General features: G+C 42.7%; 1 protein-coding gene across 1 annotated transcript; it reads left to right on the top strand.

Annotated features, from left to right (window-relative positions):
• The first annotated feature begins 2,845 nt into the window (after positions 1-2,845).
• LOC118402964 (uncharacterized) lies at positions 2,846-14,814 on the top strand. Its single transcript, XM_035801362.2, has 5 exons — positions 2,846-4,091; positions 12,561-12,713; positions 12,952-13,059; positions 13,208-13,358; positions 13,891-14,814. The coding sequence occupies exons 1-5, from the start codon at positions 3,758-3,760 to the stop codon at positions 13,997-13,999; spliced, it is 855 nt and encodes a 284-aa protein (XP_035657255.1). The 5' UTR covers positions 2,846-3,757; the 3' UTR covers positions 14,000-14,814.
• Positions 14,815-14,907: the final 93 nt, after the last annotated feature.

Genomic DNA, 14,907 nt, shown 5'->3' on the forward strand with positions numbered 1-14,907 from the left:
AGAAGTTTATATACACTCAATTAGTATTTGGTAGCATTGCCTGTAAATTGTTTAACCTGGGTCAAATGTTTTGGGTAGCCTTCCACAATAAGTTGGGTGAATTTTGGCCCATTCCTCCTGACATAGCTGGTGTAATTGAGTGAGGTTTGTAGGCCTCCTTGCTCACACTTGCTTTTTCAGGTCTGCCCACAAATGTTCTATAGGATTGAGGTCAGGGCTTTGTGATGGCCACTCCAATACCTTGACTTTGTTGTCCTTAAGCCATTTTGCCACAACTTTGGAAGTATGCTTGGGGTCATTGTCCATTTGGAAGACCCACTTGCGACCAAGCTTTAACTTCCTGACTGATCTGTCTTGAGATGTTGCTTCAAAATATCCACGTAATTTTCCTCCCTCATGATGCCATCTATTTTGTGAAGTGCCCCAGTCCCTCCTGCAGCAAAGCACCCCCACAACATGATGCTGCTACCCCCGTACTTCACTGTTGGGATGGTATTCTTCAGATAGAAAGCCTCCCCCTTCTTCATCCAAACATAACGGGTGGTCATTATGGCCAAAACAAATAAAATGTATTTATATAGCCCTTCGTACATCAGCTGATATCTAAAAGTGATTTACAGAAACCCAACCTAAAACCCCAAACAGCAAGCAATTATATAACAGAACATGGCCAAGATGTTCAAATGTTCATAAATGACCAGCATGGTCAAATAATAATAATCACAGGCAGAACAGTTATATTTGTATCATCAGACCAGAGGACATTTCTCCAAAAAGTACAATCTTTGTCCCCACATGCAGTTGCAAACCATAGTCTGGATTTTTTATGGCGGTTTTGGAACAGTGGCTTCTTCCTTGCTGAGTGGCCTTTCAGGTTATGTCGATATAGGACACGTTTTACTGTGGATACATATACACTTTTGTACCGGTTTCCTCCAGCATCCTCACAAGGTCCTTTGCTGTTGTTCTGGGATTGAGTTGCACTTTTCGCACAAAAGTACATTCATCTCTAGGAGACAGAACGCGTCTCCTTCCTGAGTGGTGTGACGGCTGCATGGTCCCATGGTGTTTATACTTGCGTACTATTGTTTGTACAGATGAACGTGGTACCTTCAGGCGTTTGGAAATTGCTCCCAAGGATGAACCAGACTTGTGGAAGTCTACCATTTTTTTCTGAGGTCTTGGCTGATTTCTTTTGATTTTCTCATGATGTCAAGCAAAGAGTCACTGAGTTTGAAAGGTAGGCCTTGAAATACATCCACAGATACACCTCCAATTGACTCAGATGATGTCAATTAGCCTATCAGAAGCTTCTAAACCCATGACATAATTTTCTGGAATTTTCAAGCTATTTAAAGGCACAGTCAACTTAGTGTTTGTAAACTTCTGACTCACTGGAATTGTGATACAGTGAATCATAAGTGAAATAATCTGTAAACAATTGTTGGACTTGTCATGCAAAGTATATGTCCTAACTGACTTGCCAAAACTATAGTTTATTAACAATACATTTGTGGAGTGGTTGAAAAACGTGTTTTAATGACTCCAACTTAAGCGTATGTAAACTTCCGACTTCAACTGTCCATACATACAGTGCCTTGCGAAAGTATTCGGCCCCCTTGAACTTTGCGACCTTTTGCCACATTTCAGGCTTCAAACATAAAGATATAAAACTGTATTTTTTTGTGAAGAATCAACAACAAGTGGGACACAATCATGAAGTGGAACGACATTTATTGGATATTTCAAACTTTTTTAACAAATCAAAAACTGAAAAATTGGGCGTGCAAAATTATTCAGCCCCCTTAAGTTAATACTTTGTAGCGCCACCTTTTGCTGTGATTACAGCTAAGTCACTTGGGGTATGTCTCTATCAGTTTTGCACATCAAGAGACTGAAATTTTTTCCCATTCCTCCTTGCAAAACAGCTCGAGCTCAGTGAGGTTGGGTGGAGAGCATTTGTGAACAGCAGTTTTCAGTTCTTTCCACAGATTCTCGATTGGATTCAGGTCTGGACTTTGACTTGGCCATTCTAACACCTGGATATGTTTATTTTTTAACCATTCCATTGTAGATTTTGCTTTATGTTTTGGATCATTGTCTTGTTGGAAGACAAATCTCCATCCCAGTCTCAGGTCTTTTGCAGACTCCATCAGGTTTTCTTCCAGAATGGTCCTGTATTTGGCTCCATCCATCTTCCCATCAATTTTAACCATCTTCCCTGTCCCTGCTGAAGAAAAGCAGGCCCAAACCATGATGCTGCCACCACCATGTTTGACAGTGGGGATGGTGTGTTCAGGGTGATGAGCTCTGTTGCTTTTACACCAAACATAACATTTTGCATTGTTGCCAAAAAGTTCAATTTTGGTTTCATCTGACCAGAGCACCTTCATCCACATGTTTGGTGTGTCTCCCAGGTGGCTTGTGGCAAACTTTAAACAACACTTTTTATGGATATCTTTAAGAAATGGCTTTCTTCTTGCCACTCTTCCATAAAGGCCAGATTTGTGCAATATACGACTGATTGTTGTCCTATGGACAGAGTCTCCCACCTCAGCTGTAGATCTCTGCAGTTCATCCAGAATGATCATGGGCCTCTTGGCTGCATCTCTGATCAGTCTTCTCCTTGTATGAGCTGAAAGTTTAGAGGGACGGCCAGGTCTTGGTAGATTTGCAGTGGTCTGATACTCCTTCCATTTCAATATTATCGCTTGCACAGTGCTCCTTGGTATGTTTAAAGCTTCGGAAATCTTTTTGTATCCAAATCCGGCTTTAAACTTCTTCACAACAGTATCTCGGACCTGCCTGGTGTGTTCCTTGTTCTTCATGATGCTCTCTGCGCTTTTAACGGACCTCTGAGACTATCACAGTGCAGGTGCATTTATACGGAGACTTGATTACACACAGTTGGATTGTATTTATCATCATTAGTCATTTAGGTCAACATTGGATCATTCAGAGATCCTCACTGAACTTCTGGAGAGAGTTTGCTGCACTGAAAGTAAAGGGGCTGAATAATTTTGCACACCCAATTTTTCAGTTTTTGATTTGTTAAAAAAGTTTGAAATATCCAATAAATGTCGTTCCACTTCATGATTGTGTCCCACTTGTTGTTGATTCTTCACAAAAAAATACCGTTTTATATCTTTATGTTTGAAGCCTGAAATGTGGCAAAAGGTCGCAAAGTTCAAGGGGGCCGAATACTTTCGCAAGGCACTGTATATTCACACACACAAATGTATGTGGCCACTCCAAATTAATGGATTCGGCTATTTCAGCCATACCGGTTGTTGAGAGGTGTATAAAATCGAGCACACAACCATGCAATCTCCGTAGACAAACATTGTCAGTGACTTTCAATGTGGCACCGTCATAGGATGCCACCTTTTCAACAAGTCAGTTCGTCAAATTTCCGCCCAACTCAGTTGGAGTGACTTAAAAAATGTAAATGAAATTGTAAGTTCAGCAAGATTAACGTCAACCCAAAAATGTGGTGACATAAAGTGGTTTCTGTGCCAACGCTAGTCTCATTTGGATGTGTGCATGCGGCTATTCAAAACAGGTGCCCATCCACCATCTTCCCTGGAATGGTTTGTGTCATCATGAGTAATAAAACATGCAAATGCATGAAAACCTATGTTTTGCCCTTCATAAGCTGATAGCTGGGTTTTTTTCTCCCACTGGGTGGCATTGAATAGAGGTCCGTTCAACATGTTAGCTTGAAGAACCTTAGGTCTTTTTCCATCTTTGAGCTTCTATGCATTTTCTTCTTAATCAATGGAGCAACACTGAAACTAGAATGGAAATGGAGGAGAGTTTTTCTGCTCAGGACCCAGAGTTCCTTTCATCAGCTGGATCAGGGGTAGATCTGCAGCCTGACACAGAGCAGGTAGAGACAATCTCTGAAGACTCAGCGCAGCTCTCCATAGAGGCTGTGAGCGTCTCTTCCGAGCCCAACCAGGTCTCCGCTGATCTGGGTAGGGTGTACTCTCAGCTGGCCTTCATCACCTTCCGGAGGCAGCTGCTCCACAACCGGCGGATCATGCTGCTGAAGATGCAGCAGTTCAGAAATAAGAGAAAAGACAGGGAAGGTGAGTGGTCTGGTCAAGACAATCATAAGAGTGGGGCTATGGGGGAATCAAACAGACAGATAGCACACAGGTGTGCATACACAAACATAATAGCCATACCAGGAAACCAGGGTTGGTTGTCAGACTTTTTACTCATATGTATTTCTCAGGACCAGTATATTTTACACAAGACCATTTTCAATATTAGGAAAAAGATCAAGGTCTTGGGTTGAAATGCATAGTCACTTTAATAACTCTACCTACATGCACATACTACCTCAAATAATCGGTGCCCCTGCACATTTACTCTGTATTAGTACCCCCCTGTATAAAGTCTCGCTATTGTTATTTCCCTGCTGCTCTTTAATTACTTGTTACTTTAATCTCTTATTCTTATCTGTATTTTTTTGAAACTGCATTGTTGGTTAGGGGCTCGTAAATAAGCATTTCACTGTAAGGTACCGGTTGTATTCGGTGAATGTGACTAATAAAATTGGATTGGAATTTGATTTGAGGGGACCTGTTTTATCATCCCATCTTAATCCAACATGGACTGAGCTCAACTGTCCTTCTGCTCAGTTGTGCACTCCTCTTTCTATTCTGATTGGAGCCAGTTTGCGCTGTTCTGTGAAGGGAGTAGTACACAGCGTTGTACGAGATCTTCAGTTTCTTGATTAGCCTTCATTTCTCAGAACAGGAATAGACTGACAAGTTTCAGAAGAAAGTTATTTGTTTCTGGACATTTTGAGCCTGTAATTGAACCCACAAATGCTGATGCTCCAGATACTCAACCAGTCTAAAAGAAGGCCAGTTTTATTGCTTCTTTAATCAGAACAACAGTTTCCAGCTGTGCTAACATAATTGCAAAAGGGTTTTCTAATGATCAATTAGCCCTTTAAAATAATAAACTTAGTTAATCTAACACAACGTGCCTTCTTATCGGCAGACTCAGTAGCCTCGGTTTTTAGGATGACTGCCTTGCCTGGTTCACCAATTACTTTGCAGACAGAGTTCAGTGTGTCAAATCGGAGGGCATGATGTCCGGTCCTCTGGCAGTCTCTATGGGGGTGCCACAGGGTTCACTCCTCGGGCCGACTCTTTTCTCTGTATATATCAATGATGTTGCTCTTGCTGCGGGCGATTCCCTGATCCACCTCTACGCAGACGACACCATTCTATATACTTCCGGCCCGTCCTTGGACACTGTGCTATCTAACCTCCAAACGAGCTTCAATGCCATACAACACTCCTTCCGTGGCCTCCAACTGCTCTTAAACGCAAGTAAAACCAAATGCATGCTTTTCAACCGTTCGCTGCCTGCACCCGCACGCCTGACCAGCATCACCACCCTGGATGGTTCCGACCTTGAATATGTGGACATCTATAAGTACCTAGGTGTCTGGCTAGACTGTAAACTCTCCTTCCAGACTCATATCAAACATCTCCAATCGAAAATCAAAATAAGGGTCGGCTTTCTATTCCGCAACAAAGCCTCCTTCACTCACGCCGCCAAACTTACCTTAGTAAAACTGACTATCCTACCGATCCTCGACTTCGGCGATGTCATCTACAAAATTGCTTCCAACACTCTACTCAGCAAACTGGATGCAGTTTATCACAGTGCCATCCGTTTTGTCACTAAAGCACCTTATACCACCCACCACTGCGACTTGTATGCTCTAGTCGGCTGGCCCTCGCTACATATTCGTCGCCAGACCCACTGGCTCCAGGTCATCTACAAGTCCATGCTAGGTAAAGCTCTGCCTTATCTCAGTTCACTGGTCACGATGGCAACACCCATCCGTAGCACGCGCTCCAGCAGGTATAATTTGGTGTATCTCACTGATCATCCCTAAAGCCAACACCTCATTTGGCCGCCTTTCGTTCCAGTTCTCTGCTGCCTGTGACTGGAATGAATTGCAAAAATCACTGAAGTTGGAGACTTTTATCTCCCTCACCAACTTCAAACATCTGCTATCTGAGCAGCTAACCGATCGCTGCAGCTGTATATAGTCCATCGGTAAATAGCCCACCCATTTTTACCTACCTCATCCCCATACTGTTTTTATTTATTTACTTTTCTGCTCTTTTGCACACCAATATCTCTACCTGTACATGACCATCTGATCATTTATCACTCCAGTGTTAATCTGCAAAATTGTAATTATTCGCCTACCTCCTCATGCCTTTTGCACACAATGTATATAGACTCCCATTTTTCCCTACTGTGTTATTGACTTGTTAACTGTTTACTCCATGTGTAACTCTGTGTTGTCTGTTCATACTGCTATGCTTTATCTTGGCCAGGTCGCAGTTGCAAATGAGAACTTGTTCTCAACGAGCCTACCTGGTTAAATAAAAGGTGAAATAAAAAAAATAGGAATACAGGAGTGATGCTTGTTGATGGGCCTCTGTATGCCTATGTAGATATTAGATTTTTTAAACTTTATTTTATTTTAAAATCAGCCATTTCCAGCTACAACAGTAATTTACAACATTAACAATGTCTACCATGTATTTCTGATCAATTTGATGTTATTTTAAAATGGACAAAAAGTGTGCTTTTCTTTCAAAAACAAGGACGTTTCTAAGTGACCCCAAAAACTTTGGAACAGTTGTGTGTGTGTGTGTGTGTGTGTGTGTGTGTGTGTGTGTATATATATACAGTGCCTTGCGAAAGTATTCGCCCCCCTTGAACTTTGCGACCTTTCGCCACATTTCAGGCTTCAAACATAAAGATATAAAACTGTATTTTTTTTGTGAAGAATCAACAACAAGTGGGACACAATCATGAAGTGGAACGACATTTATTGGATATTTCAAACTTTAACAAATCAAAAACTGAAAAATCGGGCGTGCAAAATTATTCAGCCCCCTTAAGTTAATACTTTGTAGCGCCACCTTTTGCTGCGATTACAGCTGTAAGTCGCTTGGGGTATGTCTCTATCAGTTTTGCACATCGAGAGACTGACATTTTTTTCCATTCCTCCTTGCAAAACAGCTCGAGCTCAGTGAGGTTGGATGGAGAGCATTTGTGAACAGCAGTTTTCAGTTCTTTCCACAGATTCTCGATTGGATTCAGGTCTGGACTTTGACTTGGCCATTCTAACACCTGGATATGTTTATTTTTGAACCATTCCATTGTAGACTTTGCTTTATGTTTTGGATCATTGTCTTGATGGAAGACAAATCTCCGTCCCAGTCTCAGGTCTTTTGCAGACTCCATCAGGTTCTTCCAGAATGGTCCTGTATTTGGCTCCATCCATCTTCCCATCAATTTTAACCATCTTCCCTGCCCCTGCTGTAGAAAAGCAGGCCCAAACCATGATGCTGCCACCACCATGTTTGACAGCGGGGATGGTGTGTTCAGGGTGATGAGCTCTGTTGCTTTTACGCCAAACATAACGTTTTGCATTGTTGCCAAAAAGTTCAAATTTGGTTTCATCTGACCAGAGCACCTTCTTCCACATGTTTGGTGTGTCTCCCAGGTGGCTTGTGGCAAACTTTAAACAACACTTTTTATGGATATCTTTAAGAAATGTCTTTCTTCTTGCCACTCTTCCATAAAGGCCAGATTTGTGCAATATACGACTGATTGTTGTCCTATGGACAGAGTCTCCCACCTCAGCTGTAGATCTCTGCAGTTCATCCAGAGTGATCATGGGCCTCTTGGCTGCATCTCTGATCAGTCTTCTCCTTGTATGAGCTGAAAGTTTAGAAGGACGGCCAGTTCTTGGTAGATTTGCAGTGCCCTGATACTCCTTCCATTTCAATATTATCGCTTGCACAGTGCTCCTTGGGATGTTTAAAGCTTGGGAAATCTTTTTGTATCCAAATCCGACTTTAAACTTCTTCACAACAGTATCTCAGACCTGCCTGGTGTGTTCCTTGTTGCTCTCTGTGCTTTTAACGGACCTCTGAGACTATCACAGTGCAGGTGCATTTATACGGAGACTTGATTACACACAGGTGGATTGTATTTATCATCATTAGTCATTTAGGTCAACATTGGATCATTCAGAGATCCTCACTGAACTTCTGGAGAGAGTTTGCTGCACTGAAAGTAAAGGGGCTGAATAATTTTGCACACCCAATTTTTCAGTTTTTGACTTGTTAAAAAAGTTTGAAATATCCAATAAATGTCGTTCCACTTCATGATTGTGTCCCACTTGTTGTTGATTCTTCACAAAAAAATACAGTTTTATATCTTTATGTTTGAAGCCTGAAATGTGGCAAAAGGTCGCAAAGTTCAAGGGGGCCGAATACTTTCGCAAGGCACTGTATACACACACACACGTATATACATATATACACACACACACACACACACCGGAAGTGTACATACGTTTAGGTTATAGTCATTGAAACTCGTTTTTCAACCACTCCACAAATTTCTTGTTAACAACACTAAGTTGACTGTGCTTTTATATAGCTTAAATTCCAGAAAATGATGTCATGACTTTAGAAGTATCTGGGGGTGCTTTGCTGCAGGAGGGACTGGTGCACCATCTGGAGGAAGGAAAATGACGTGGATATATTGAAGCAACATCTCAAGACATCAGCCAGGAAGTTAAAGCTTAGTCACAAATGGGTCTTCCAAATAGACAATGACCCCACGCATACTTTGTGGCAAAATGGCTTAAGGACAACAAAGTCAAGGTATTGGAGTGGCAATCACAAAGCCAAGCCCCCAACTTATTGTGGGAAGCTTGTGGAAGGCTGCCCAAAACATTTGACCCAAGTTAAACAATTTAATTGAGTGTATGTAAACTTCTGACCCACTGAGAATGTACTGAAAGGAATAAAAGCTGAAATAAATCACTCTTGTTATTCTGACATTTCACATTCTTAAAATAAAGTGCTGAGCATAACTGACCTAAAACAGGGAATTTTTACTAGGATTACATGTCAGGAATTGTGAAAAACTGAGTTTAAATGCATTTGGCTAAGGTGTATGTAAACTTCTGACTTAAACTGTATATCACACACATATCTATATCACAGAGACACACTATATGTGTGATATATTACATATACACTGCTCAAAAAAATAAAGGGAACACGAAAATAACATCCTAGATCTGAATGAATGAAATATTCTTATTAAATACTTTTTTCTTTACATAGTTGAATGTGCTGACAACAAAATCACCCAAAAATGATCAATGGAAATCAAATTTATCAACCCATGAAGGTCTGGATTTGGAGTCACACTCAAAATTAAAGTGGAAAACCACACTACAGGCTGATCCAACTTTGATGTAATGTCCTTAAAACAAGTCAAAATGAGGCTCAGTAGTGTGGGCATGCTCCTGGGCATGGGCATGCTCCTGGTGAGGTGGCGGATGGTCTCCTGAGGGATCTCCTCCCAGACCTGGACTAAAGCATCCTCCAACTCCTGGACAGTCTGTGGAGCGAGACATGATGTCCCAGATGTGCTCAATTGGATTCAGGTCTGGGGAACGGGCAGGCCAGTCCATAGCATCAATGACTTCCTCTTGCGGGAACTGCTGACACACTCCAGCCACATGAGGTCTAGCATTTTCTTGCATTAGGAGGAACCCAGGGCCAACCACACCAGCATATGGTCTCACAAGGGGTCTGAGGATCTCATCTCAGAACCTAATGGCAGTCAGGCTACCTCTGGCGAGCACATGGAGGGCTGTGCTGCCCCCCAAAGAAATGCCACCCCACACCATGACTGACCCACCGCCAAACCGGTCATACTGGAGGATGTTGCAGGCAGCAGAACGTTCTCCACGGCGTCTCCAGACTGTCACATGTGCTCAGTGTGAACCTGCTTTCATCTGTGAAGAGCACAGGGCGCCAGTGGCGAATTTGCCAATCTTGGTGTTTTCTGGCAAATGCCAAACGTCCTGCACAGTGTTGGGCTGTAAGCACAACCCCACCTGTGGACGCCGGGCCCTCATACCACCCTCATGGAGTCTGTTTCTGACCGTTTGAACAGACACATGCACATTTGTGGCCTGCTGGAGGTCATTTTGCGGGGCTCTGGCAGTGCTCCTCCTGCTCCTCCTTGCACAAAGGCGGAGGTAGCGATCCTGCTGCTGGGTTGTTGCCCTCCTACGGCCTCCTCCACGTCTCCTGTTATACTGGCCTATCTCCTGGTACCGGTCTCATGCTACCACTAGAGTGAAAGCACCGCCAGCATTCAAAAGTGACCAAAACATCAGCCAGGAAGCATAGGAACTGAGAAGTGGTCTGTAGTCCCCACCTGCAGAACCACTCCTTTATTGGGGGAGTCTTGCTAAATGCCTGTAATTTCCACCTGCTGTCTATTCCATTTGCACAACAGCATGTGCAATTTATTGTCAATCAGTGTTGCTTCCTAAGTGGACAGTTTGATTTCACAGAAGTGCGATTGACTTGGAGTTACATTATGTTGTTTAAGTGTTCCCTTTATTTTTTTGAGCAGTGTACACACACACACACACACACACACACACACACACAAAACCAAAAGCATGTGGACACCTGCTTGTCAAACATCTCATTCCAAAATCATGGGCATTAATATGGAGTTGGTCCCCCTTTGGTGCTAGAACAGCCTCCACTCTTCTGGGAAGGCTTTCCACTAGATGTTGGAACATCGCTGCGGAGACTTGCTACCATTCAGCCACAAGAGCATTAATTAGGTCGGGCACTGATGTTGGGCGATTATGCCTGGTTCACAGTCAGTGTTCAAATTCATCCCAAAGGTGTTCGATGGGGCTGAGGATAGGGCTCTGTGCAGGCTAGTCAAGTTCTTCCACACCGATCTCGACAAACCATTTCTGTATGGACCTCGCTTTGTGCACAGGGGCATTGTAATGCTGAAACAGGAAAGGGCTTTCCCCAAATTGTTGCCACAAAGTTGGAAGCACATAATTGCCTAGAATGTCATTGTATGTTGTAGCGTTAAGATTTCCCTTCACTGGAACTAAGGAGCCTAGACCAAACCATGAAAAACCGCCCCAGACCATTATTCCTCCTCTACCAAACTTTACAGTTGGCACTATGCATTGGGGCAGGTAGCGTTCTCTGCTATCCGCCAAACCCAGATGAATTTGTCAGATGGAGAAGCGTGATTCATCACCCCAGAGAATGTATTTCCACTGCTCCAGAGTCCAATGGACTCCAGAGTACACTTCTCCAGCTGACACTTGGCATTGCGCATGGTGATCTTACCTTTGTGTGCGGCTGCTCGGCCATGGAAACCCATTTCATGAAGCTCCCAATGGGAGCTCCCAACAGTTCTTGCACCGATACTGCTTCCAGGGGCAGTTTCGAACTCGGTAGTGATTGTTGCATCCGAAGCCAGGCGATTGCTATGCGCTAAGAGCTTCATCACACGGCGGTCCCGTTCTGTGAGCTTGTGTGGCCTACCACTTCGCGGCTCAGCCGTTGTTGCTCCTAGACGTTTCCATGTTTTCACAATAACAGCACGTACAGTTGACAGAGGCAGCTCTAGCAGGACAGAAATTTGATGAACTGACTTGGAAAGGTGTCATCCTATAATGGTGCCACATTGAAAGTCACTGAGCTCTTCAGTAAGACCATTATACTGCCAATGTTTGTCTCGGGAGATTGCATGGCTGTGTGCTAGATTTTATATGCCTGTCAGCAACGGGTGTGGCTTATCCACTCATTTGAAGGGGTGTACACATACTTTGTATATATAGTGTACGGTGTGTAGGTGGCACACACACACACACACACATTACTTTAACCTATGAGAAACACATACATTCTCCTCACTTCATGCTGACATGAATTGACCAAGTGGATTAGTTCTTTCAAAGAAATTCACACATTAAATGTCAAAATAGCAGGCCTGGTCTCAGACTAGACGTAACATAGTAAACATCAATCCGGGGCAATCAAATTAGCATGATATGTTATATTTGGTTTGGTTACATAAGACACAAGGTACTTTAAGCAAATATTAAAGTAGGGTTGTTGGTTGGAACGTCTAGCAACCCAAAGGTTGCGTGTTTGAATCTCATCACGGACATCTTTAGCTAATTTGCAACTTTGCATAAGCTAACCCTTCCCCTAACCTTAACCCCTAGCCTAACTAACGTTAGCCACCTCGCTAAAATTAACGACAACATATTAGAATTCATAACATAGGTTTAGCAAATGTGTAACATATTGTAGGCATTGCAATTCTTAAAATGTTGCACAAATTGTAATTCGTAACATATATAAAATGGATGGACATCCACGTAATTAATACCGAAACATAAAATAGACTAATTGGAGTGTCTCAGACATTTACTATGTAGGGTACCCGAGTCCAGGTTGAAATATAAATGAGTGCCATTTAGATTGTGAGTAACTAGCACTGTGAACACCAACCCAGGGAGACAACCAACCCCGGTCTCCCCTACTTATTGAGGAACTGAAAAGCAATGTTGGTTTCTTGTGTTCTGAAGCTATCCTAAAGCTTTTCAACCACATCTTCCTCTGTCTCCCTCCGTCGCCCAGCTCTGTCCCCTACAGTCTCTTTCCCAGAGGAGTCCGAGCCTACAGAGCTGGAGGCCATAGAACAGGAGCTACATGATCTGGTGGAAAGAGAACAGGAGCTACTACAGATACAGACAGACAACAACATTGGACCGGATCACAAACCATTGTCAGGTAGACACCTGCTCACTATACCAGTCCTGTACACAGCAAATACATTTTGAAACAAGTTGCCTTATCTTGGATATTTTAAGCTTGATTTTTTGCTTGAGCCTAAAGTGCAGCAGAGATCTTTGTCCTGTCTGTAAAAACGAACTATTGATTTATGCTTTCCATTCATGTTTGAATAGATGTCAATAGGATGTTTCATAACTTTATTTCCTCATCACTGAGCACACTTTTGTTGTTGTAGACTATACAGAGGAACTCATTGCCCCCTATCAAGGAGTGTATGTCCTACCGAGTAACACACCAGAGAACATGAAACGATATACACAGACTACACCTCCTTCTGCGCCAGGTATGTGTGTGTGAGCATTGGTAGGATGAACAATTAGGTAGAGTAGATACATGAGACAAGCTCTACAGTACTTGTAATTTCTCCATCTACAGTATGTCCAGGTGAGCATAGATGGCAACGACAATGCCGGTTTTCTCCTCTCCTCCAGAGGCCCCAGAGGACATAGTGGAGGTGGAGAAGCTCAATAGTGACCCAGCGATCGTCCAATGCCCTATGTGCGAGCAGGTCATCACCACGGAAACGTATCGCAAAATAGGAGGGGCAGCCTGGATGCTATGCCTTGTGTCCAGCATGTTAGGGTGAGTCCTGTCAGACAAGTTCTAGTATCAAACGTCACAGAGGAGTGATGATTTAGGAGCTGCTCCCCCCCTGTTCATGTGGTCTTATTCATTGTTGTATAAAAAGCAAAACTGACCATAGGTCAGCACTCCTCTAAAACATCCAACCTTAGATCAAAGTCTAGGGGCAACTTTATCTTACAACCAGATAAGCAGAAACCAGATGTGCTCTTACTTTAGTCTGTCTTAATTAAGCAATAAGGCATGGGGGTTGTGGTATATGGCCAATATACCAGGGCTAAGGGCTGTTCTTATGCACAAAGATTACATTTACATGCAGAGTAAATGGATACAGCCCTTAGCCGTGGTATATTGCACCACCCCGAGATGCCTTATTGCTATTATAAACTGTTTACCAACATAATTAGAACAGTAAAAATACATGTTTTGTCATACCCGTGGTATAAGGTCTGATATACCATGGCTTTCAGCCAATCAGCATTCAGACCTCAAACCACCCAGTTCATAATACTGTATAAACCCCCTCTGCCAGGTGTGTGGCTGGGTGCTGTCTCATCCCCTTCTGCTTGGACAACCTAAAGGACGTCAGACATCGATGCCCTGAGTGTCACAGCAACATCTACACCGCAGAACGGATGTGAAGACAGAATGGTACTTCTACAGATACCATATCAATGGCTACTGTTTATTTGGTGTTGGATGGAGAGGGACAGTGAATGGAGTGGTTGGATGGGCGTTAGGCCCTCTGAACTGTGGGACATTAGAAGGCGAGAGACTGGACAGCTCTAATGACACCTGGTGGCAGATGCTGTACAGTACTGTGTTATAATCACAGTTTGAGTGGATGGAGATTGACTGTTGTTGGGGTGATAGTTTCTTTCTTTAAAAAGTTGTGAGGATGATCCTAAAAAGCACTATGAATCTCGAGCAGTGTCACGCTGTGACAGCATTTGGTTCTATCAACGGTGCAGAATCCAACAGAACCTGAGAAGATTTTCTGACAAATTATGGACTGGAATAACATACTGAAAGAATATAGCGTTCCTTGCTTCATTATCTGTAGAACATATGTTTGTATATTCTAAGAGAGAAAATGTTTCTACTCACCAGAGACCGTATGAGAACATGATCATTGAAGCCTAATCAACGCATTGGTCATGCAAATGTCAAAAGGGAAAGCAGGTGATGCATTGACAGTAAGCCATTTACCACACAACCTCCTAGGATTTATGAAAATGAAGACAAACATTTACCAGCAAGCAACAATAGCCTGTATATTCTACTTCCCTCTTACTTTACAGTGACAAAGGTCAACATAAGTGAATTAACCTGGCAAATGTTGTGAACTGTAATTTTCTATTTTCCTTTCAAGTGTGTTGATTAATCTTGTGGAACTACAGAACATCAAATCTAATAATGCCTCAAAATGCTTATTACTTTTATATAGTACAATTATACAACGGAGTATGATGCTGTGTTTGTTTTTGACAGCTTAACATCATTTCAAAAGATATTCACAGTAGAAATGTACTTTAACAATAATCTCAGC

Source organism: Oncorhynchus keta, unplaced genomic scaffold (genome assembly GCF_023373465.1).
Source record: "Oncorhynchus keta strain PuntledgeMale-10-30-2019 unplaced genomic scaffold, Oket_V2 Un_contig_18732_pilon_pilon, whole genome shotgun sequence".
Lineage (NCBI taxonomy): Eukaryota > Metazoa > Chordata > Actinopteri > Salmoniformes > Salmonidae > Oncorhynchus > Oncorhynchus keta.

Bases quoted from the DNA above. Each gene is read 5' to 3' on its own strand.
- LOC118402964 (XM_035801362.2), top strand. From the start codon at position 3,758: ATGCATTTTCTTCTTAATCAATGGAGCAACACTGAAACTAGAATGGAA. The intron at 13,060-13,207 runs GTATGTGTGTGT...CCTCTCCTCCAG, and splicing joins TACACCTCCTTCTGCGCCAG to AGGCCCCAGAGGACATAGTG. The intron at 13,359-13,890 runs GTGAGTCCTGTC...CCCCTCTGCCAG, and splicing joins CTTGTGTCCAGCATGTTAGG to GTGTGTGGCTGGGTGCTGTC.